Source organism: Leptodactylus fuscus, chromosome 6 (assembly GCF_031893055.1).
Source record: "Leptodactylus fuscus isolate aLepFus1 chromosome 6, aLepFus1.hap2, whole genome shotgun sequence".
Classification (NCBI taxonomy): Eukaryota; Metazoa; Chordata; class Amphibia; order Anura; family Leptodactylidae; genus Leptodactylus; species Leptodactylus fuscus.
Genome location: NC_134270.1, coordinates 139569380 through 139594819, shown reverse-complemented (window position 1 = coordinate 139594819; position 25440 = coordinate 139569380). Strand labels below are relative to the sequence as shown.

Genomic DNA, 25440 nt, shown 5'->3' with positions numbered 1-25440 from the left:
GGGGTCAAAATGTAAATAAAAGCATATAAATTTGGTATCCCTGGAACCGTAACGAAACACAGAATATAGGGGACATGTCATTTTGGCTGCACAGTGAACGCCGTAAAACCAAAGCCCGTAAGAAAGTCGCAGAAATGCATTTTTTTTTTTCTTCAAATCCACCCCATTCTGAATTTTTTTTCCTGCTTCCCAGTACATTATATAGAATAATTAATGGTGGCATCATGAAGAAAAAATTGTCCCGCAAAAATTGACCTCATATGACTGGGAGCGGAGAAATAAAAAAGTTATGGGGTTTAGAAGGAGGGGAGTCAAAAATGAAAATCAAAAAATGCCATCGGCGGGAAGGGGTTAATTGATCATCCCTCCATGAGAGAGGTCATCGAGTTAAAGGGGTTATCCCTACCCATATGCCATACATGTACCAGAAAACTGAACTAGATGGTGTCGCTTCAAAACTATAGCCATACTTTTAGGCAATAAACTTAACAATCGGGCTGTGTATAAGGTGGCTTTCGCTCAGTTTTATGGCAAGGAAAAAACAAATGCCTGTCAGACATAAGGGAATAATAATACATTTTATTTATATAGCGCCAACATATTCCGCAGCACTGTACAATTTATAGGGTTCAGATACAGACATACATAACAAAGAACGTCATTTCACACAATGGGACTGAGGGCCCTGCTCAAAAGAGCTTACAATCTATGAGGTAGAGGGGGTGACACAAGAGGTAGCAGGGGATAGGGAAGCACCTGTGACCCTTGAACTGAGTTTAGGTCTAGCTGCATTTGGTACACGGTGTCGCCACCCTTCAGGTTGCTTTCACATGACCATTTCAGCAGTGAAACTTGGTCCGTGTGGTGTTCAGTCTGCACAGACTCTCCTAGGATTGTCAGGGGTCCCTGCCTTATAGCTAAACAGTACTGTAATCTACAGTATCTGGTGGGAGCCCTAACAAGTAACTAAGGCTAGGAGTCTGCCTGGCGTACACGTGTGTGAGCAGCCAATGAGAATAGTCTTTGCCTTCCATGCACTAGAATCCCCGATCTGTGCCAGTTTTAGCATACATCAAAAAAATTAACTTTTTTTTTTTGCTCCCCCTTCATGAGCCCTATGATGAAAATAGACAGTGATTAAAATGGATCCTATTGTAGAGTTCTGTTCCCAGTTGTATTCTCCCCCCCCCCCCCCCAAAAAAAAAAAAAAAAAAAAAAATCTGTAAAGGGTATGTTCATATGAAAAGTGAGGAGGAATCAGAGGCAAACATCCACCTTCTTCAAGTCTAAGGTACATCACAGCAGTGCCTAGTATGTAAAGAATGGCATCCCATACACACCATAGATATCCCATATGACCAGTCCCATTTCTATATCGAGGCTTTATTGGCATGTCCGAATAGTGGGTATTGGGGGGGGGGGGGGACGACTGATCATTTGCAGATGTTACGTTTGGGATGTGGGCAGAGTCTGTTCTGTGGCTTATATATGATGAAACCGATACATTATCTGAATACAGTAGTTCACGACTAATATACCAAGTAACGAAGGCTTAATTTTACTAGGGGAACCCCCTTTTTTTTTTTTTTTTTTTTTTTTTTTAATATTTCCTGTAACATATGCCGTAGCACTATGGGTATGTCAACATATCGTTACATAGTACAAATAAGTCAACCAAAGGATGGAAAATGCAAGTTAAGGAAATAAGCATTCTATACATCTCCAATAAGCATCAATACTATTTTGCTGTTAGACATCCAAGTCTTTAAGCTGCTGTGAGCAGCTCCTGGGGTAGGTTTATACAGTCACAGCTTGTACAGCGAAGAAGCCTTGTCATCTCGGTGCTTTTTTTTTTTTTTTTTTCCCCCTTCCGATAGAGGTAGTGAGCCCCTCAGGCCCATATTTTTTGTATGGACAGTTTACATAGCTATATACAGGTTTACCATATATTCCCAAGTCTAAACAAATCTGACTTACACGTGTGTTGGCTTGGCTTACCTGCCTGAACTGTATACCAGGAGAGGAACTCCTAGTAATACAGTTATCAATGACCAGAGCCCCTGCCTCACAGAAACATCCTATTGTATACGGGGCAGTATGTCACTGGCAGGCAGGAACTTATAGCAGCACAGGTAACTGTTATATACTATGAGTCCCTCCCCTGGCATATGGTTCAGGCTGGTAAATCCAGCAAACAAAAGGGTACTCTGTGCTTTGCTGCCTTCGTTGTACCTTTTTCCTACAACCAGAAAATCTGCCATTGACATTTCTGGATTGTCTATATATAATATATATATATATTATATGATTTTAATATTTAATAGGGCTGCTAGTGGAGCCATAAACCTAACAAAGCGGTACTCTCCTCTCATCGGGTTCTGTTGGTCTGTATACAGATCCAGTCACAGACCTCAGCATGTGACGTGTCATTTGTACAGTCACCGCTGAGGCCTGTGATTGGCTGCCACAGTTCCCTCGCTAAAATGAGACAACACTGGTGACATCAGCAGCAGGACCTGTATGTATCTTATGGGCTACCCAACAGTATTCTATATTTAAATACATAGCTTTCTATACACCTACTGCTAGAATAAAACCTAACCTGGATATTACAACATGAACAAATAATATCCATGGCAAGTCAATAACATCAGAACCAGCCATACACTTCACAATAGTTGTCAGCTGTGCGAGGGAGGCGAAGGCTTTGTCCCCCATTGATTTCAATTGGAAGTTCTGTTCTGCTGCCACAGAGCATCGAATTCCCCCATTTAGAAATCCTTGGCCTGCACACTGTCAGGTGTATGAGGCCTTACTCCTCTGAGAACAAAATGGTCAGGCGTGCTGAAATCCAACTGTACTAAAGTCCTTCACGCCCAAGATTTGAGATCTCCATACACGGTACACGATTGGTGGGTTAGGCCAATGTTAGTCACGTCCACCTGACAACAGAAGATCTTGACTGTTGCTCCTATCACAGTATAACATTACATGGTGGAAGTATATCATCCCTTTATTTTTATCATAAATGTCCGTATCCCAGGGACCAGGGCGGCTGGTTAGTGTCACGGATCTCTTTTCATAGTGATGATCATCATCTGAATGCTGTGACTTCCCGGGAGCTGCGATCCTGCCAGGCACTCGCGGTCAGCATTGAACTTCTTCAGCGGGATGTTCAGACATTGGAGATCCCATTTGTGGAGCAGGGCCTCAATGGACCAGTTAGCACTGAGGGGAACATGAATGCATCAATTTATTGAGATGTCATGGCTAGTCAAGAGGTGAAACTTAGCACTTACTGAGGGTGCATGGTTTACTTTCTTTAGCCTTTGTACGGTCCCTTCAGTTGGTCATGTGATCGACAGACTGACCTGCTAAGCCACACCCCAGCCACAAGTCCCTGATTTCTATGTAAGTCTATGAGAGCAGCATAATAAACATGTTCATATAGACTGACATAGAAGAACTGCCTTTTGCTGGCTTAGTCATCAGAATATGCTGTCCAATGATAGTGATCGGAGTGATCGAAAAATACACTGGACCTGTTCCTGGATTGGACAGCATATTCTGATGTCAGATCCACATGCCATACATGTACTATGTGTGGTGCTGGTCTCTAATCTGACACCACTGTAAATGTAGAGCACCAGACTAAGGCTATAAGCACGCAAGCATGTGCCAGGTTCTTGGTTGACTGACATGGACAGCACATGGACCCATCAACTTGATACCTGTCCTGAGTTTTGCCTCATGATAATACACGGGCGTATGCATGGGACCAATACAATATAATGAGTCAATGTGTTTGCCATGTGACAATGCATACCCGGCTAGTGCTAAATAGTGAATAGAGGAAGCAGCAATATGGCCGCTTCTACTGGACCCAGCGATCAAGTGATTGGCATCTTCCCCTCTGGGAGAAGAACTGCAAAAAATAAGAGTGCACCTAACAGGCAAGAGTGATGCTGGTTACCTTAATAAAGACAGACAACTCCCTTTATCTGCTCATATTGCTATTTACCAAAGCAAATTCTATTCTACCTTCTGACTTGATACGTTGTCCAGAATTCAGCATTGGGGTTCTTTTCCATGATGAAGCGCACCGTTACTAAGACGTCCTCAAAATCTGCGGGAAAAAAATAATAAAATAAAAATAAATGCAGTCTATTTTTAGAATGTATAACGGATATACTGGTTCTGTGTGGGCTACTTTACCTTTTGGCTCATAGAAAACATCTGATCCCAAAATGACGTCAATAGGGGGCAGAGTAAGCAGATCTGGCGATATCTCCCCCCAAGTCAGTCCAATGACCGGCACTCCATCGAGGTTATTCTGTGCGCAGCTCCTGGAACAGTTTTCTAAACACTGTGGCAGCGCGGCTGAATCTGACAGTATGACATTGGCACCGCACTTAGCGGCCACTATGCCGGGGAGACTCACTCCTGCGCCCACCTGGAGGAAGACAGTTATGGATTAGGCAGTGACACATTACCTAAAGAATCAAGTTTCTTTCACCAGACCATAGAATGACCCATGAAAGGGTTACATGTGCTACACGTGTGCCCAGTGGACTTCATTGGGTGCTGTGTAATGCCCCGGTCATGAGATGTCCGCACACTGACAGCCCCCATTACCCTTATACTTTAACAGTTTATTGCTTTGTGTTGTGTGGATCTCAAGCTATCAGCTATTCCTCCAGACCCCCCCATACACAAGCACACTCGGCTCAACTGAATGACCATGTGTTCTCAATAGGGAGAATAGGCCAAGCTCCTGCCAGACACCTTTGACTGCAGCCTGGGTCCCCCAAGAAAGCTCAGGGATACTGAAATCCAACATTCCCAGTCCTTCACTCCCCCAACATGTGACTTCTGGAGAGATCCAGGACATCCCCATATTCATTACTATAATCATCTGAAACCGTAGTCAATAACCTTTTTCTGACACTCACTCCACCCAAAACTGGCCTCGACCCCTAACCCACAGCCCTGGCCATACCACAGCTCCTCCTAAACTCAGATTATTTTGTATGGACAAAGCAGTGAGAGAAGTATACAGAGCATTTAGCAATGGGCAGGTTCCATCTAATGTATCCAGGCACTGTAAAGGATATCTATGCACATATTATATGCAATATTGCTATTGGTTATGTGCAAATGCAACTGTTCTTTTTGTATTTCCATGCAAAAATATTGATGACTTGTCCTATAGATAGGTCACTAATATTAGATCTATTGGGGGCTGACACCCAGAACCCCCACCGATCAGCCGTTCTCATGGAGAAAGTAGAAGACAGTGCTGTTTAGTGGCTGAACTGTGTCACTACAGCTTAATGAAAGGGGGATGATCTGTAATACCTGGTCTGGCCACAACACAGAAGACAGCGCTGTCTGCTTCATTTTCCATCCCCTGTGTATTAACTGCTGTGAATAGATTTTGGATGTCAGGCCCCTTCTGATCTGGTACTCATGACCTATCCTTAGGAAAGGTCATCAATATTTGTAGTAAAACCAAAATAATTTTTTTTTGTATGGGCAGCTTTAGTATAGGGGTATATGGTAGACTAAACCATTGGTCCATCAGCACTTGCTGAACGTTTATAAACCTAACAGGTTCCCTTTAAAGGCCCCTACTCGGCAGACTTTTTGGTTTGGGAGGCATTATGGACCAGACAGACTCCCTTTAAAGCATAAACATACATTTGGATTTGCTTGGACCAGTCACTTTGAGCTAGAAGGAGGCGGACTGGTACTGTCTGTCCTTCCATAGGATGACCGACAGAACATCCAGAGAAATGTCCGCCCTCATGACTATTGCTTCATCCCATGCATCTCAGTGGGAAAGACACAAGACAGGAAAAATCTTATGTAAAAACCTGCAATGATAAAGACAGTCCTGGGATAATCTCTAAACCTAGTCCCTGTTGTCCCACAGTTATGGGAATGGATAGACGTCTGTGGCATGAGTGCATGGTGCATCCTAAAAGAAGACATGACTGACCTCCAGCACGCTCTTTCCAGTCATTGAAGCTCGGTGGAACCAGATGTACTGGGCAAGGACCGGTGCACATGGCCAAACGTACATGCCATACTCTGAATCCAGAACCTGCAAGATAACAGAACAGACACATTATTAGACATGTCTCTTGTGGTGCGTCCGTCCTACACAGACGTCTACGTAAGTAGTGGTGACACAATACTAGCGCCATTAGGCACATGACCGCCACGGACAACATTTCATGAGTTATGTATTTTGTACATGTGACATTTTTATGGACACCCATGAAGATCTATTGGTCTAGGAAAAATCACAGATAGCACGAGGGTGCCGTCCATGTCGTTCATTTTTCACAGACTCGGAGACGTAGTAAAGTATTGATAATAAAAAAAAAAGACTGGATCCATGTGGTCCATGTCACAGACACACGGCCTGAAAATAAGCAGGATCATGGGTTGCCTGTTGCATGAGTGTACGGAAAAGAAACATGGTGGCCTTTCAGAAACTTGGGTGGTTATAAGTAAACAGGAACACAGCAGCATCAGCAGAGCGGTATAAATCTTTGTACATCTTGTCCTTGTTGCACATAACATTTTAGCCTTTTTATTCTGCAATAACATCTTACTAAGGCCTGGCTCACTTCTTCGTTTGGTATTCCGTTTTGGGAGTCCGCTTGGAAACTCCCCGAACGGAATACCAAACACATTGACAAGCGGTGAGCTTATGAAAGCACACAGACTACATAGACTATAATGGGGTCCGTGTGGTTTCCGTGCGGTCATAAATTACTTTCCTTCCTGCATGACTCTTGCAGACACCGCGCTGAAAAGACAGGACCCAATTATAGTCTATGGGGTGTGTGTGCTTTCATAAACTCACTGATTATCAATGCGTTCGGTATTCCCGAACACAGATGTGAACTAGAGTCAGATTTACTAATACAGTAGAGTCTAACTTTAAAGGGAGTCTGTCATCAGGGTGAAGCGTATTGCCAGCACCTCAGTTAGAGGATGATCACCTGAATGTCACAATTCCTGCCTCCATTACTTAGATATTCATTTATTTCACAATATGCAAATTAGCAATTTGGAGCACTGAGGGCGCCTCCGTTGCTCCAAACTGCTATGCCCCACACTGCTCTAATACGCTGCAGTGATCAGGGCCTGCAAGATTTTGGCCTAACTCCATGGCCATGTAATTCAAGGAGGGAAGGAAGACATATTAGAGCAGTATGGAGCAACAGAGCCGCTCAAGATGCCTCAAACTGCTCATTTTCACATTGTGTAATAACTCAGAACCAGATGATGCAGTGTCAGATTTATCAAACAATGGACACCAATAATGCCTAACAAACCGTCCAGCCATATAACTAATCTGCTCATATCTGCCAGAAAAGAAATGCAGCTTTTTTCCATCTAATGTGACAGATTCTGTATCAGAGATTCCTTTATTCACATCCTAATCTATTGGCCTAAAAAAAAAACCCCAAAACTGGTGGCGTTTGTTGTCTAAGTGTCACTATCCAGAAAACTTAGTCTCATTTTATAGAGTATGTGATTCTGGACTAAAATGTAATGTGCTTTATTTAAAAATGATATTTTCCGGGCGGCGGGCTACCCACGACAAGATACCGATGCAGGACATCGGAATTCAGTTGCGGCGGGAGTCTTGAGCTGACACAGCTGGATTGAGCGGGATGATTTTCCTATGAAAACAATGGTAGGCAGAATCTGCAGCAAACTCCTCTGTGTGAACTTACTCCTTTGTGTAGGTTCACAAAGAGGAATTTTAAGCAGTCGTCCACTTCAGGTTCTTCTGCAAATTCTGGCCCTGTGGAACCTGTGGTGTAAGGGTGCATTCACACTGAGTAAACGCTAGCTTATTTTGTAGAGTAAAATTACACTTGTAAATTTTGCTATCTCATTGACTTCAATGATATTTTTTTACAAGTGTAAAAATACGCCTGTAAAAAATACGCCTGTAAAAATACGCCTGTAAAAAATACGCCTGTAAAAATACGCCTGTAAAATGTCATTGAAGTCAATGGGATAGCAAAATTTACAAGTGTAATTTTACTCTACAAAATAAGCTAGCGTTTACTCAGTGTGAATTCACCCTAAAGCTGAAGCTCTCTGAGGGGAATTTATTAACCCATCCATACCAGTTTTCTGATGTAGACAAGTGTAATTGGTAACTTTGGTGCAAGGCCCTTTCTCCACATCATTCACTGAGACTTTTTTACGAAAATGCTTTGGTGGGGACGCTACAGCCCAACAAATTTATTATAACTTACACCAGAAAACTGGCATGAAATCGGTTCCTGACTGGCATAAATTTCCATTCTGGCACATGGGAGTGTTCCTGATGTATTAACAGGCCAGAGACTCTTAAAAATTCAAGCGCCCCTTGTAGCAGTGGGGACATTTATTAAGACTGGCTTAAGAGACCCCAATCTTGTTAAATTCTCCCCTTTGAGGCTGTGTGAGCCCACCCGTGCCACCATGAGTTCTGGGGCTGGAACAGTGGCAAGATCAAGCAGGACACTTCTCCACAAGATCATGCTGGAGATCCAGAACAACGGACAGGTGAACTGCTAAAATAGCGCGCACATACAGAGCCTGATGGACCACACTGACAATAATGAAGTCGGTCGGGTTTCCATTATATCAACTGAAAGTTGCAGAGGAAAAAGTTGGACGTGCAGGGATTTCACATCTGACAATATCACTGTTACATAGCTACGTCCACATTTGCGCCAGTCTATCCGCTGGAGACTCTGGTAATGTCTGCCTGAAATTGGCGCACTAAATTCTCCTTCACACACTGCTTTTTTATACAGACCCCATTATAATCAATGGAGTCCACCAGGCTTCATGGGTAACGGCTATTTTAGCAGTTTGCATGTCCGTTGTTCTGGTCTTCTGCAGGCGACTAAGTGTGAACGTAACCTTAGTGTGCTGGGAAGAAAGAAGCATCTGTCACATTGAAAACAATGGGTGACAGATTCTGGCGGGAATTTGTGACAGATTTTGATCTCCTCCCTTAGCCCCGGTCGTGGCCTCCATACTGCGCTACGCCAAACAGAGACAGCCAGGTTTTTCTTAATTTTGGTGGCGTTGGATGATTGTGGCCTGGGTCAGAGATCTACATCTGATCTTTTCCTTGAAAAATCCTCCAAAAAACAAACCCCCACCAGATGTTGCCCAAAATTGTGTGACTGCAGCCTTGTGATGGAGTCCGGCAGTCATGGAGGTTATCTGATGCCAGCTGCTGCTATGGCATATTTCTCAGGGGTCACTCATATGATATGGCGGTAAACAGCCCAGCACACATGGGGTTAACCTGCCGCCTGCATTCTCGCACGTACGCCATGGCGCCCCTTGCGGCCACAATATGAACAAGCACCTCGGGGATGCGGAGCTTGAGCTCCCGGGACTGCTCGGCTCCTCCTTCCCCCTCATCGTGCACATACACGTACTCCCGTGACACGATCCGGGACTCTCTCCTTCTTCTCGCATTCGCAGACATCTCCCTGTACTACACGTGGGCGCCATACTGTCGCTCTGTGATGGCGCAGCTGTCAGAGGATGGTTCCGGCAGCCATGTTGGTAGTGGCAGTCCGAAATTGTTTTTACATGCTATTACATGACATATAGAATAACAAACATAAGCAATATGTGCCCGTTCTAGACTCTGGATACTGTAAGCAACGGCCTCTGTTACACCAGACGCATAAAACCTGCTACAACAGGTGAAAAATAGCGGAGTCCGTCACCATTGCCCTTCCCAATATGGCGGCTTACTAGAGCCAGCGCGGGCAGGATCACGCCTTACTTCCTGCTTCCCAGGCAGCCAATAGGAATAGCTTATGGGAGAAGAAGGTGTGGCGTGAGAGCTGCGGGGATATCGGTGCTGGGAGCCGCGGGGGAGACATTGGCGGAGATACCGGGATGAACCACAAGAGTAAGAAGCGGATCAAGGAGGCGAAGCGCAGCGCCCGGCCGGAGCTCAAAGACTCCCAGGACTGGAGCCGCCATAACTACGCCGAGGTGTACGGGCTAAGCCACAGCAGCGTGCGGGTGAGCTCTGCCGCCTCGCAGACAGCTCGTGTATTGTGCCGGTGCCTGGAAGTGGCCGGAGGCGGCTGTATAGTGCCCGAGTCATGTATGCAGGCTGGAGGCTAGGGCACCTGGACTATGGGTACAGGTGACAGGGATGGAGTGTATACTGTGGACACCCAGTAGGTGCCAGTATACCCTCTACTGACATACAGGGGCATGGTGTCATAGTGCCAGTACCAGCCACAGGTACCCTCCCTTCATAACTGGGGGTACAGGTGCTTCCCATAATGGTGTGTGCCAGCCATAGGTGTCCCCCCAATAAGTCCTAATAAGTGTGTGCCAGCCACAGGTGTCCCCTCTACTCATGACAGTGGGGGTACAGTTGTTCCTCATAATAGTGTGTCAGCCACATGTGATCCCCCAATAATAGTGCATGCCAGCCACATGTGCCCTGCTGCCCCATAACCTTTTGTGCCAGCCACAGGTGCCCCCCCCCCCCCCGCGCCCAATAAGTGTGTACCAGACACAGGTGTCCCCCAATAAGTGTGTGCTGTCCACATCTGCCTCAGTGTGTGCCAGACACAGGTGCCCCACTGTCCCATAAGTCTGTGCCAGCCGCAGGTATCCTCTGTACCCATAACAGTGGGGTTACATTTGTTCCTCATAACAGTCTATATCAGACATCGGTGTACCCCATAACAATGTGTGCCAATCACAGCCTCCCCCTCTAAAGTGTGCACCAGCCGCAGGTGTCTCTTCTAACAGTTTGTACAGGTGCCCCCTCTAATAAGTCTGTTCCAGCTACAGGTGCTCGCGGTCACATATAGCCCATTATATCATGTGACATGGGTGCGGTTATGAAGGGTCAACTTGCACTTACCCTTCACTCAAGCTACAAATTGGCACCCCAACCCAGTCCACACACTGCAAACATACGCCACTGCCGCCACCACTGACTTTGTAGAAACCTTACGTTAGGGTCACACCTGAATTCGCGATTCCATTTTTCAGGTCCACTTGGGAACCCAAAAAACGGAAACCCAATTCGCTTAAAAAGCAGTTACCTTTGGAGACCCGCTGATACCATAGACTACAATGGAGTCCACCTGAAAAATGCGGAGAGAATAGCGCTGCTTTTCTCTCTGTATTGTTCAAGTGGCATTTGCAACAGAATCCGGGTGTAGGTGTGAACCCAGCCTTACTCGCATATAAACACATCTGACCATGAGCCGGGCACAAATACACCTTAAAATAGGTCATAAAGATAACCATCTCCACCTACTAGAATAAAATGGAAACTTACTGACACGCCATAGCTTCATGGGTCAGAACATGGATTGTACAACATTTCCAGGTTTTCTTAAAGTGATTCTCCAGGCTTCATCAATCGATGACTTATCCGTAGGATGGGCCATCAGTAGAGGTCTGACAACCAGGAGCCCCTCTGACATGGCAGCATTCCACTTCACAGACCTTATTTATTAAGTAATAAGTATGGAAAATCCCTTTAAAGGGAACCACTACAGGGCGTTATGGACCAGGGACTTAGTGTTCCAATTAATAGTGTAGAAAATTTAGATCTTGGGACTGTGTTGGAGCCTAGTAGGTTTTCCAGATAGTGTGGTGTGTCCTGTACATAGTATGAATGCTGCTCTGAAGTGAGTAATGGTTAATGCATCACTTGTATAGGTCATTATCATATTATCACCAAATTCCTATGGTTATAATATGATAATGAACCATCCTAGAGATCAGCTGATATTACTAAGGAAGCTGGAGTTCAGTGAACATTTCCACTACAGTGACCACTATAGGTGAAGTGGAGTATTACATAATGTCCATTCAGATGAAGGGCTGTACAATGTAATACATGGCCGTGCCTAGTCCGCCAAAGCGTGGGCAGCTGTTTTATGATGACTATGGAGTTTTTGCACTTGAAACCCTCCTCTATGATATCATTATACCCTAGTAAACCTGTTCTGGTGTGTTTGAGGCCTTAAAGGGGATTATAGTTTCAGCACATACAGGTTATTTCATATGTAGTATAAATTATACTATTATATATTGTCTAAATTCTTTGTATTTCAAGAGCTCTGCTTGCTGTCATTCAATGGATAGAAATCTGTGCTGGTCATGTGACGGACGCAAAGGTGCACAGTGCGTTTCAGGACACAGCTCTGATAACTGTAACAAGCCTGATCTATATGTCCATCACATGATGAAGTTGTTTGGATCCACTGGATATTGACAATGAAGTGACAGCAAGCAGTGATCTTAAAGGGATCCTATCATTCAGATTGAATTTTTTTGTCCCTAACACGTAGGAATAGCCTTAAGAATGGCTATTTGTTTCCTACCATTAGATGTTTTCTCCGCGCCGCCGTTCTGTACAAATCCCATTTTTTTGCCGGTATGCAAATGAGTTCTCTCGCAGCACTGGGGGCGTCCCCAATGCTGCGAGATAACTCTCCAGCACCGCCTCCATCTTCTTACTTACTGTGTAAGCGGACATTTTTTCTTGTGGCCACGGGCATGCGCTGTCGGCTCTGCCTGAGGCTTACAAGTTTCACCGCCTGTGCCGGAAGAAGACGTGTGAAGAGGACGTTCCTGAAGAAGATGGAGGCAGCGCTGGAGAGATCTCTCACAGCATCGGGGACGCCTCCAGTGCTGTTTGAGTGCTAGGGACAGCCCCCAGTGCTGCAAAAGAACTCATTTGCATACCGGCGAGAAACGGGAACTTTCTACGGAACAGCGCCGCATAGAAGACATCTAAAGGGAGGAAACAAATAGCCTTTCATAAGGCTATTCCTACGTGTTAGGGACAACAAATTCAGTCTGAATGATAGGATCCCTTTAAAACTGAAAAATGAATACATAAAGTACATTGATAAATTGTATAACAGGTGCGCGGCTTTAATTGATATTAATAGATAAACATACGAGCACCTCTAGGGGGCATGTCTACCTATTTATGGCTAGACTAAGAGTGACTCCAAGTAGCAGACGTATTTATAGGAGCAGATGGGACTCGACTGTCTGAGTGACTAGTAAGAGATTTGGGCTCTAGCCCGGTACCTCTTTGCATTTGTGATGCATTCATTATATAGGTTTTTATCTGATATGGGTGGCAGCCTCTGTCCAGAAACAAGATGCAGCGGAAGCCCACAGTGGGTAAAAATGAAGTATCTTGTTGCCATTGGCATGCTGTGGATGAAATTCTGCATAAGTGCGGTTATTGCTAGATGTGGCATCACCCCATTATCACTGGACCAAGAAATCCAGCCCGATCAGTCAGGAGATAGGATTCCCTGCATTGTAGTGATCTGTGATGCTGAGAGTCCCGACCTCCTTACAGCTATATACAGTACGGGCAGCAGAGCCGGTATCACTACAATGCAAGGAATCCCTTCTGACCAGGATCAAATCAGCAATTCCATTGGCAGCATTGCTGTGGCCTTGCAGCATTGGAGTCCTGGGTTTGAATGCTGCCAAGGACAACATCTGCTAGGAGTTTGTATGTTCTCCCCGTGTTTGCTTGGGTTTCTTCTTACAATCTAAAGACATACTGATAGGGGGGAAGCAGCAATTCCAGCTAATGTACAGATATCCCTGTGTGCATGAGGCCTTACACAGATTAATTATTAACCAGTTAATCGCCCACTGATCATACAAGCCTGGCCATTGCCAGCCTTCGCACTGATAATTATGCTAATTGGGAAACTTGGGAACAATATAACATAGGAGGGAGTTGTGGCTGTTTACTGGTGCAAAAAGTTGAACATGTTGGCACAAGCAAATATTAGCTGTATTTTCCCTCTGATTAATGGGGTCTAGCCATTGGGGTCCCCACAGGTCATAAGCATAGGGTCCCTATTAATCTGTATGAGTGAAGTGCCAGTTTCTACATGTGTGCCGATACTCCATTGACGTACTGTATCATATCTGTAGTCCTTACTGGTGTTATACGCTGGGACAGCACTTCATAGCTCCCAGGATGTAAACCAAGATGGAGGACCACTAGATCATCAACACTGAATGGGCAGAAGAGTTCATTAAATGTATAGGAATTTTTTTTTTTTAGTTCACCATCCAACGGCCTATCCTACTCCATATGCACACAATAATAAGGGTATGCTGTAGCTGATTCTTCCTCTTCATCTTCTAGGACAACGTAGAGCGTTTAGATGCCTTGCAGCTCACCAATGAAGAGTTTATTGAGCGCTATGAAAAGCCTTACAAGCCGGTTGTGATTGTCAACGCCACACAGGGTTGGCCCGCTCATGAGAAATGGACCCTGGAAAGATTAAAACGCAAGTACCGGAACCAGAAGTTCAAGTGCGGAGAAGACAACGATGGGTATTCTGTGAAGATGAAGATGAAATATTACATTGATTACATGGAGGGGACGCGGGATGACAGTCCGTTGTACATCTTTGATAGTAGTTATGGCGAGCACCCTAAAAGAAGGAAAATACTGGAGGATTATGAGGTGCCAAAATATTTCCGAGATGATCTTTTTCAGTATGCAGGAGAGAAAAGGCGACCACCGTACAGGTGAGACACTACTGCGTAATCCATGGCAACATCCAAGTGTTCAGAGGGCTTTTATTAATTATTATCCTTTTCTACCACTTGTTGCTATGGGATTTATATCTGAGATCATATATTTGTATTTCAAAAAAATCAGTAGCTGATAGGTTCCATGTTATAAGTTAAAAAGGGGTTTTAAAGGGATATTTTAGTATTTGATGACTGTCCTCAATATCAGTTTATTGGGGGCCCGGCTCATATTGTCCCCTGTCAATCAGCTGTATAAAGGGCTCTCTCAGGTGAAGTCCTTTTCATGGTTTACATTACTCCACACACCAGCTGTGCATAGCTATTCACTTGATTGGGACTGAGCTGCACAGTCAGGGCCAACACTACTAAGTCTTCGTTCATATCTGTGTCTGTAATCCGAACAAACTATCAAACGCATTTGCAAGCAGTGTGCAGTGAAAGCACACGGACCCCATAGACAATAAATGAGGTCTGTGCGCTTGCCGCAAGATTTCTGCACGGACCGTGCTGTCAGGAAAGTACCTCACAATCTACTTTCCTGTCCACATGACTTGTGCAGAGACCACGCGGAGCGCACAGTTTCCATTATAGTCTACGGGGTCCATGTGCTTCCACTGCACACCGCTTGCAAATGCATTCGGTAGTCCGTTTGGGGGGTCCCCATGCGGACTCCCCAAATAGATTACCAAACGCAGATGTGAACCAAGGGTAAGTGTCCAGTTGAAGAGACTGTAGTATTAGCAAGAGTGCTGCAACCCCTTCAAACAGCTGATGGTAAGGGATCAAAGACTTGGGTCCCCCCACTCCACCTTTCTGCTATCGATAGGCCATTAATATTGTGTTCCTTGGGGTTCCTTAAAGGAAATAGTATAAAATAACCATTGCTCATCCATTAAATATCCCATCGCGTCTTGTACACCTTTCACATAAATGTTGAATTCAATTTCTTACCTTAGCGGTTGTGTCGGACATCTTGGCATCATTGCAGAGGCCAGTGAATGATGTACATGATGTCAGAACTAGAGCAGCGGGACATTATTGGGTGAGCTATGGCTATTCTCTGCCATTATCTACTAATAACAATCCTGAGACCACTTTAAGATGGTTGTTGGTAGTTGTCTCACCATGGTTGGAGCTCCCTGGTGTGCAGTGATATCGGGCTTATTGTAGAGACTACTAATGTCTAGGTTTTGATGGGACTTGTGGTTTTCTCTCCTACCAGATGGTTTGTGATGGGACCTCCTCGCTCTGGAACAGGAATTCATATTGATCCCTTGGGAACCAGTGCATGGAACGCTCTGGTGCACGGACACAAGCGCTGGTGCCTTTTCCCTACCAACACTCCGCGAGAGCTCATCAAAGTGACGCGAGAGGAAGGCGGTAACCAGCAGGATGAGGCCATCACTTGGTTTAATGTCATCTATCCCCGTACACTGCTGCCCTCTTGGCCGCCTGAGTTCAAGCCATTAGAGATCTTGCAGAAGCCAGGAGAAACAGTGTTTGTACCTGGTAAATACATGAATGCCTATAGATGTAGCAGAGCCGGTCACAGCTCATTGGGATAACCTAAAAGCTACAAATTCAGCATTGCTACATCTTTCACTTGGTGAATACAAGGGTGAAGATCTGTGTATCTGTTATAGTGTGCCCAAAAGTAGGCTTACTAAAGAGAGAGCCCTGGGGTCCTTCCCTGGTCTACAGGGGTACCTGTGGAGAGGTCCCTCGGTCCCCAATTGCTTTGCTATTAAAGAGATTCTATTATTAAAACTGCATTTTTTTTTTCTCGCTAACACGTAGGAATAGCCTTAAGAAAGGCTATTCTTCTCCTACCTATAGATGTCTTTTCCGTGGCGCCGTTCCTTAGATATCCCAGTTTTTATCGGTATGCAAATGAGTACTCTCGCAGCACTGGAGGTGGTCCCCAGTGCTCAAACAGCACTGGGGGTGTCCCCAGTGCTGCGAGAAAACGCTCCAGCGACAGCCTCTTCTTCCTCTAGAACGTCTTCTTCGGCTGGCTTTAAATGGGACACATGCGCAGTCAGCTCTGCCATGCCTGTGGCCGCTTACATAGTACGCTCGTGTAACAGGCCACAAGAAAATGGCTGAAGGCATTGCAGAGCCGGCTGCGCGTGCGTCCCATTTAAAGCCTGAAGAAGATGTTGTGGAGAGGGTGTTCCAGAGGAAGAAGATGCTGTCGCTGGAGTTCTCTCGCAGCATTGGTGACGCCCCCAGTGCTGCAAGAGAACTCATTTGCATACCAATGAAAACTGGGATATCTACAGCATGGCGGCACGGAGAAAACATCTATAGATAGAAGAGTAGCCTTTCTTAAGGCAATTCCAACATGTTAGCAAGAAAAAAATGCAGTTTTAATGATAGAATCCCTTTAAACCCAGTGACTCCACTGAAATGAGAGTTCCCTTTCATCCATATGCAGGCTTCCACAGGCTAAAATGGCTGGGACAGGAGCTGTCTGATTCCAGCTTTAAGAACAGGAGGTGTTACGTGTAGAACAGGAGAGGCCGGGCTCCCCCTCTACTGAAATGACAGCAAAAGACGTTGGTGCAGATTGAGAGCCATGCACCATCTGCTGTCAAAACATTGGGTAGTTATTCAAGTCTCTTTATTGTGTTGAAGTCCATATATTTGCACCTTTTTCATGAAGATGTACGTAATGGGGCAGATTTATTTATACTCGTGTGCTGTATTAATATCGCCTCACAGGTGGCTGACAAATTCATCAATGGGGCGCATGGTACTATGTATTCACAAAATAGGCTGGTCATACACGTCATATAGCTGCCGGCAAATCTCCCCATGGACGTGTTCGATTGAACTTAAATATGTATCATCTAATATGTATGTCCATACATATTAGATGATCTGGTCCCTCTAAAACCAGAGGGTTTGACCACCATTAACCTAATAGATGCTAGCTTTAGGCCTCCCGCACATGTAGGAATACAGTCCAGAAAATCAAGGTCCATACATCAGCCAGATTTCTAGACCTAAACCCAGTCAGGATGCATGGACTCCTTGCATCACATGGATATGAGGCTAGGACTTCCTAGCTCCTTGGGGCTCCACTGTTCCTGTATATAACACAGACTGTAGGGATGCAGGGGCTCCGAAACCCAGGAAGGAGTCCTGGACTTCTGATTGCGCCAGAAAATGTGTCTCTTGAGACCCCTGAATATAATAGGTGGAGGCCCAGGGGAGGTGTGAAAAATAAACAAAAAAACAATGGCCTTTCTGGGCTCTCTTCTGGTGTCCGGCATCTCAGGATCACTGCTGAGGTCTGTGATTGGGCATCATCGGTGACATGAGGTGCACCCAATCACAATCCTCAGCAGTGATCCTGGGGCACATTAAATTACCCAGGACGCCAGAAGAGGATCTAGAGAGAGCGCCAGATGCCACGAGAAGGCCCAGAAGAGGTGAGGGACCTGTTCACTCTTTTACACCTCCCCTAGACCTTCACTTATTATATTCTGGAGTCTGAAAAGAACCCAGAGAATAATAATTTCACTGCCGCCAATGCCAAGTCTATAGTGAGATCTGTCAGTAGCAGCTTGTTGACAGTTTCCAGTTAGTGTTTCTTTCATATAACCCACAATGTAAGGCTGCCATATCGAGTCCTATGAAGTTCTACAAAATGTACGATTTTCTTCCCGCAGGTGGTTGGTGGCACGTGGTACTGAACCTAGACACTGCTATCGCCATTACCCAGAACTTCGCCAGTTGTACAAACTTCCCAGTGGTTTGGCATAAGACTGTGAGAGGGAGGCCTAAACTCTCCAGAAAGTGGTACAGGTAAGAGGTGGATGATGTAGTAGGAATAATGATAGAGACATGTCCTCTAGTGTAGGAGTTAGCAACCTCTGGTGATCCAGCTCTTGTACAGCCGGGGTGCTCCTTGTTGCTGACCCCCATGCTAGTGGTTCAATGATTATGAAGTAGATCAGGACATCCCTACCCAGAATTCACCTCTGCTCTTTTGAGCTTAGCCCATATTGTAGTATTGAGTCACTATGGGATTTACTGATCTATAAGGTACAGGAGTTGAGCGTCTCAAGGGTTTTGTTTTTGTGTAGTTACCCCTCCTCCTTCCACTACCTTATAATTACATGATGTGGATTTACACCTACAACAGCTTCCAACCCTCTCGTACATCTTTAGATAGAACGAAAAAACAATGACTCGCCCTGTAGTCAGAAATTCAGAGCAGGGTCCTGGCACCAGAAGTGCTGGAAATATGGACGTATACATGCCAACATCGAGAGTGACCCGAGTCTTCTAGGTACGCTACTTGGCTAATAACTTTAGGAAGTTGATCATTGGGGGTGAGGTTTCCAAGACCTACTTATTCTATAGGGTATCGATATAATGTATGTCTCTGATTTTCACCTGAGCCCACATACTGATGACCTGTCCTAAGGAATTTTTTTTTTTTTTTTTTTAATTTGACCATGGACAGTTTTACTACAGGGCTATGTGGGACATTCCAGGCAGATTTGGGAACCTAAAACCCAGTGGACCGGACACTATATATGGCACAAAGCTTTCTGCCTCTGTTCATTATATAGTACAGGCATTGGAAGCACCCCCGAACTGCTGATCTGTGTGGGTGCTGTTTGTACGTTCAGATATCTATGGCCTATCCTAAGGATAACAAGAAATTTCCTGGAAAACCTGTTTAAGTTGTTGCCTGATAATTTTTTTTAGTAGGCTTTCCACATCAATAGTATTTGCATTATTTTACCTTTCTAGGATCTTAAAGCAGGAGCGCCCTGAGCTAGCCGCGTTGGCCGACACTGTGGACTTGCAGGAATCGACCGGGATTGCATCTGACTCTTCAAGCGACTCGTCCAGCTCCTCATCCTCCAGCTCTTCAGAATCTGGATCAGAGGTCCGTCTATAAAGCATTATATGAGCACTCTGCCCTCCCTCCACGTCCATAAGTAGTTGGAGTAGATTTCGGTTACTTGGCAGCACACAGTAATAAGCATTAGCAGACTCGATGTCTCCACAAGTCTATGTGTAGCCGTGGGCTGATTTGTTGTGACAGATCTCCGGTAAAGCTAAATCCTGCGTCTAAAAACTGCAACAAGTGGAAGTAATATGATTAGTAGTTTCCGCACAAAGCTTGTAGCTACAATATGGATTTCATACATCTGTGGTTTTGTGTTGTTGGTGCCTGACAGTCCCTGACTTGTCCTCTCTAACTGTGCGGCTAAGACTAAGGTAACTCACAATATTCAGTATATGGCTGATTTAGATAACCTATTTTCCTGCTAAGAATTTCTAAGTTTAAGCATTTGGCTAGTAACAGCGGTTGCTTTTGGTTATTTTTGAAGTCGTTTTTTGGCCCCAAAACAAATTTTGATACTGATGACCTATCCAGTCCAGATAGGACTCCACACAAGATCATCTGTTTTAGCAGCCCCCTATGGCAGCAGCCCCATCTTCTGCATATCCCTGGCTCCGGTAAACATCAGTGCTGTTTCTATTCCTTTAATAAGATCGGTGCTGCACACGCCGCTCGTCCACTAGCCGCTTCCGGGACCCGAAGGCTGCTAGAACGGAGTCCAGGTGCCAGAACCCGACAGATCACTTATTGAAGACCTATGCTGCTCATCATTACTATGGAACTTTGATTTTGGATTGGGAAACCCTTTTAAGTGTTTGTTGGGGATCTAGGCTCTGCTCCCTCTGAGTTAGTTAATACAGAATTGCATCAAATCTAAATCTACAGCTATAAATATGGAAGAGAAGGTGTTAAAGGGGTTGTCATCCTCAAATATCTCCCCTCCTTTTCTTGCACTGGGTGAGCCTTCCTATGGAGAGCAGCTGCAATGGGGCTGCTGGCGTCAACCCCGACACTCCCGACTTTTGGTCCCCCATCCTCCTGATCACGGGGGGGGGGGGGCTTTGCGATTGGACTCCACATTGACTGGAGCCCAAACGCAAAGCCCAAGACACTTGTCTTGAGGATAGTGTATAAGTAACAGGACTCTAGCGAAGAATCCAGGGTTTGTTTTTTTTATTGGAAAAGTTAGTCTCATTTTGATATCACTTTTTTTCTTCTTCTTCTTTTCACACAGGACGACTCAAGCTCTGGAGCAGAGACCATGTCACACCGAAAGAAGAAGAGGAGAACATGCAGTGGAATGGGGAACGGAGACAGCACCACACAGGATGACTGCGTGAGCAAAGAACGCAGCTCCTCCAGGTGACAACTTATCCCAAGTCTTTCAAGCAGAGACACACATGGCTCCTGCACATGATCTCAAGGGGACGTTTTCTGTGTTCTGATTTCCCTTATTTGCTGCTAGGAATCGACAGAACAAACGCAGTGCCACCATTTTATACAGTACATTGCACACGCAGACATTACTGGTATGACGCTATCTCATGTACTCTCTTCAATAATGACTGAAAATGGTTGTGAAGCCACAAATGGCCTTTACAGGAGGAAGAACGGTAGCCACGCTTCTTATCTCAGCATTGAGCATGCTCAGAATCACACTTAGGTTTGTAATCCAAGGAAGTGAAGTATCCGTGGATTTCACATGATCTGATCGGTTCTATAGTTCAGTGCTTTTATCTCCAGCTCCTGCAGCAAATGAGGTCTGTGCAGGTTGAAGCTACCACTTGGCCTGTTTTATTAACCTTCTAATGTCATATTGTTTTCTTACTGAATTCTCTGTGGCTTTCCTACGCTATATACGAGTCAGGTACAAAGTGTAATAACCTGTTGACATCCTAGATCCCTGGAGGGTGGTCAGGAAATGGTATACACAGACAAACTAATGAACGCTTACCGGGAACTTGTGTGATCCTTTGTTTTTTAACAGGTTGCATTTTAATGGGGTATCTAAACTAAAACTTGCAACACGTCATAGTGACATCACAAGAAGTCCTGGTGCCGAATCCAGGGCAGAATCACTCAGCTGAAAATTGTGCACCTTCCTAATCATCTCCTGGTATGTTAAGAGTGCGGCGTACGAGTCCAAAGAGAGTCTGGGGGAGGCTTATGAAGATTGGTGCCACCAATTTATAAATGAGAGATCCCCTGCATTGGGCCATGAGCCAGCAGTGGAATCTGAGCCAGCCAGATCAATAATAAAGGGAGGGCAACTCCCATGACACGCTCCCTTCTGTGAAAGTGGCACAAACAGAACCCGATATGTGCAAAAAATTTTGCCATCTTTTCATGCCTTGTATTCCAGAAAACAAGGCATAATGAATCTGTCCCTGTGAGTTCATACTCTAAGGGGAGTAAATCAGAAACATAACGGACCCATGAAGAGGGATTTTATTCTTTAGTTTAGTGGTCAGTGGGAGTGCCACCAGTTCAAACGTATTACACACTATGATGGGTTAAAAGTTTTATTTTATTTTATTTTTTTTAAAGGTTTCTCTTATGGTTAAAGTATAGTCTAGTATGGCCATCAATCTGTACCTGTCCCCGGTCTTTCGGATGGATTGTAAGGTCCAATACTATTCAATCCTCACTTGTAAATGGCCACCTTTTAGCTACATTCTGAATGAAAATCTTAATATCTTTTTACTTCTATCTAATTTTATACAATTAAAGGGGTTGTTCAGGGAGTTTAGAGTCACTTACCTGATGATGAAAGTGTGAATTGGAGTCACACTTTTGATCACGTGACCCTGGGGGGGGGGGTTCCAGCCTCATTCTGACTCTCAGCTCACATGAATCTGAAACGGCACCCCGACCCCCACACTTCCATCATCAAGAGTCCGCCAGATCAGGGAAGTGAATCTAAACTTCCCGAAAAACCCCTTTTAAGATTCAGATTTCCTTTTAGACTGAGGTACATCTTAGGGGGCTTTCACACCTGCGCTCGTTCTCTGCTTTGTGCATTCCGCCATTCTACAGGACCGGCGAAACTGGTCATGGAGTGGAAATCCGGCGGTCAGTCTTAAAACCCATTCACTTGATGAAGTGATGAAGGTGACAGTCTGTGTGCCCCTTCTGCCTGTCCACAGCGAAACCGTTTATTTTAGCTGGAAACAGTGTCGGACATGCAGGACTTTGTGTCCAGCTAAAAAAAAAAAAAACGGTTTCCCTGCGGACAGGCAGAAGGCGCACACAGACGGTCACCTTTACAAACCCATTCAAGCGAATGGCTTTTAAGACTGACGGCCGGGTTTCCACTCCATGGCCAGTTTCGCCGGGGCTGAAGACTGAAACCTGGCGGAATGCACAAACCGGGTGCGAGTGTGAACCACCCCTAAGATGTATGAGCAGCATGATTCAGATCTTTGGGAAAAACAACATACGTATCTTGCCATTACTTTAATGGGAAACGTTCATAGGCTATATCAATGGGGAGGAAGTTTAGTGCCTACCCGCAAAATCATTACTGCGACCTGCAGGTTCACGAGGTTCCAGGTCATAGACCTCTATTGATCTGTATGAGGTTCTTCAGTTAAAAATACTTGGCCCTAGAATCCTGCAGTTATATTGGGTAATTCATTCAGCTAAGGATTCCTAAATCTTACTCTACAGTTGAACTACAGGTCAATGTCGCATCTTTCTGATATCTAATACTGGCCATGCACACTAGATGGCTGACCATCTAATGTGTGTAGGGGTGCCCCGACTCTTACCGCAAGTATAGGGGAAAATAAGGATCGAGCATGTTTCATTTCAGCATGCACAATCCTTTGTTCCTCCAGGTGATGTGTTGGCATTGACTTAAATTGACAACATACTGTATACCCATTTGGCCATATAAAGTAAGCATATGTATGGGGGGTCTGGAGAAATAGCTGTCCGCTGGATGATTGCTTATCCATCAGCTATCTTTGGGGTATAAACAGGCCCAAGTGAGTACAATCACTTCTAGTTATTTCATGGCATACGTATCTCATACAGTACAGATGTATATATGGTGAGACCACTTCAGTTAGATTTGCAATGTTTTCTGAGGTATCCCGATGTTTTATTGGCACATAAATTCTTCTTCTGCTATTTCAGGGGATGTATAGTAGATAGTAGGAAGAAGAAAAAAAACAAACTAGCGCCACCATTGTCCTGTGGCTATGCCTGGTATTGCAGACCGGCTCCATTTTAATAATTAAAATCACACACAACCCCTGGACAAATGTCATGCTGCATCATACAACCTACAAGGGGTCGACTATGTACCTGTTTCAGCAATTGATATAGAGGATGTATCTTCTAATATACAATTAACCCTTGATTTCTTATGGGGCAGGTGACACTAAACAATTTAAACCTCTTTTATTCTTGGCATACAGTAAATTTCTTTCTCCGGCTACAGCTTTGAAGTGATCTAATTAATAATTCCCCTAGAAATCCACGACATTAAATATACAGCACAAACCTACTGCCCTCCAGGAGGAAGGAATGAACAAATAATTCTGCTGCGGTCGCATAGTCCCAGAGATTTCCCTGAGCCGCCAAATCATACCAATCTAACTGAGCCTGAGCCGCGGGTGTCTTCATTAATTATATCAACATACAAGAATTGTGGATTTCTCCGCTTTGGTCTGTGATCACTGTTAATTTAATACCCTTTCCCTCTTTTGTTTGTATTATGTTTTATAATAATGTTTTCTAACAAAAAATAAAATTGAGGTTAAAGCTGTGTAAGCTCGGCTCTGTTTCTTTCCCCGGAGGGCAGGGGCTTAGATAGATATGTCCGTTAAACTGAGTCTGTCAACAGAACCTACCTATATACACCTAGCCCTGCCGATAGATGGGTCACCTGAATCAAATGGTGTTTTACCCTCCACAATGACACAAAGAGAAGGGTTCCCCCAACCCGCAGGAAATGACTAGGGAGCATTTAAAATGGGCCCCTCCAATGTACCTGCTTCACTTGTTTCCTGTCCCGAGGGAAACTTCTTGCTTGTGCTCCTTAAAATGCCCGGCTAGTCCGATGCCCCACTTTGACTGGGAGCACTGTGTCGTGACTGAAGGCTCCTTGGCATATTATCTAGTTGCTGTAGCATAAGCCCCCTGGTAATGGCTGCCACAGGTGATCCTGCCAAGCTCCTGCTTCTGTTCTGGGGTTGGCGGGTCAGGAACTCATGGTGGGCATGAGACACTTTCCATTCTGGCTGCACTCCTCCAAAAGTATACTATAGAAGGAGTAATAGTGAACTGACGCACAATTATACAAAGGACAGAATGTGTGGGGGTTGGGGCTAGAGACACACTCCGGGTGCAGTTTTGGCACTAAATTGAAATCTTTAACGTTTTCTGGGATTTCTGCTCTGCCCTGTGCCTGCTTCTGCTCATTCTGCTGATTTCCTTAAAGCCTGAACCTGGATGGTCCCTCCTGCTTATCCTCTTCTCTTTACTCTTGGGGATGTGGAATGGGGGGTAGGTTTGTGGATTACCTGCTTACTTGTACTTAACCCGTCTACCAATAAGTATTTGGACACCCAGTAAAGTTCGGCGGAGGTGGAGTTATGGTCTGGGGGTGTTTCTCCTGGTATGGACTTGGTCCCAGTGTATGGTAAACTCAACGCCAATGCCTATTGCACTATTATAGATAACAGTGTGCTTCCTACGTTATGGCGGTTCTATGGGTGGACCAATGTTACTTGCAAGATGACAATGCCAGCTGTCATGTAGTGAGGTCTGCCATGGCTTGGTACAGTGACAATCAGGTTATCCGACTGGACTGGCCTGCCCAGAGCCCAGACTTGAACCCTATCGAGCACCTCTGGGACGAGTTGGATAGCCTCCTTAAGTGGTGCACCACGCCCAGAGGGTTGAGGCTGTAATTGCCGCTCGTGCTGCTCGGACCACAGGTG

General features: G+C 45.0%; 2 protein-coding genes across 2 annotated transcripts; one reads left to right on the top strand and one right to left on the bottom strand.

Moving 5' to 3' along the window:
* Positions 1–1220: 1220 nt before the first annotated feature.
* Positions 1221–9588, bottom strand: METTL23 (methyltransferase 23, arginine). The gene is made up of 5 exons (XM_075277411.1): positions 9404–9588; positions 6002–6106; positions 4216–4453; positions 4042–4126; positions 1221–3228 (listed from the first exon to the last, which is right to left on the bottom strand). The coding sequence occupies exons 1-5, from the start codon at positions 9524–9526 to the stop codon at positions 3066–3068; spliced, it is 714 nt and encodes a 237-aa protein (XP_075133512.1). The 5' UTR covers positions 9527–9588; the 3' UTR covers positions 1221–3065.
* A 315-nt stretch (positions 9589–9903) lies between these two features.
* On the top strand, positions 9904–24247 carry JMJD6 (jumonji domain containing 6, arginine demethylase and lysine hydroxylase). Its single transcript, XM_075277357.1, has 6 exons — positions 9904–10077; positions 14225–14613; positions 15842–16128; positions 18297–18432; positions 19390–19528; positions 20724–24247. The coding sequence occupies exons 1-6, from the start codon at positions 9949–9951 to the stop codon at positions 20853–20855; spliced, it is 1212 nt and encodes a 403-aa protein (XP_075133458.1). The 5' UTR covers positions 9904–9948; the 3' UTR covers positions 20856–24247.
* The last annotated feature ends 1193 nt before the right edge of the window (positions 24248–25440 follow it).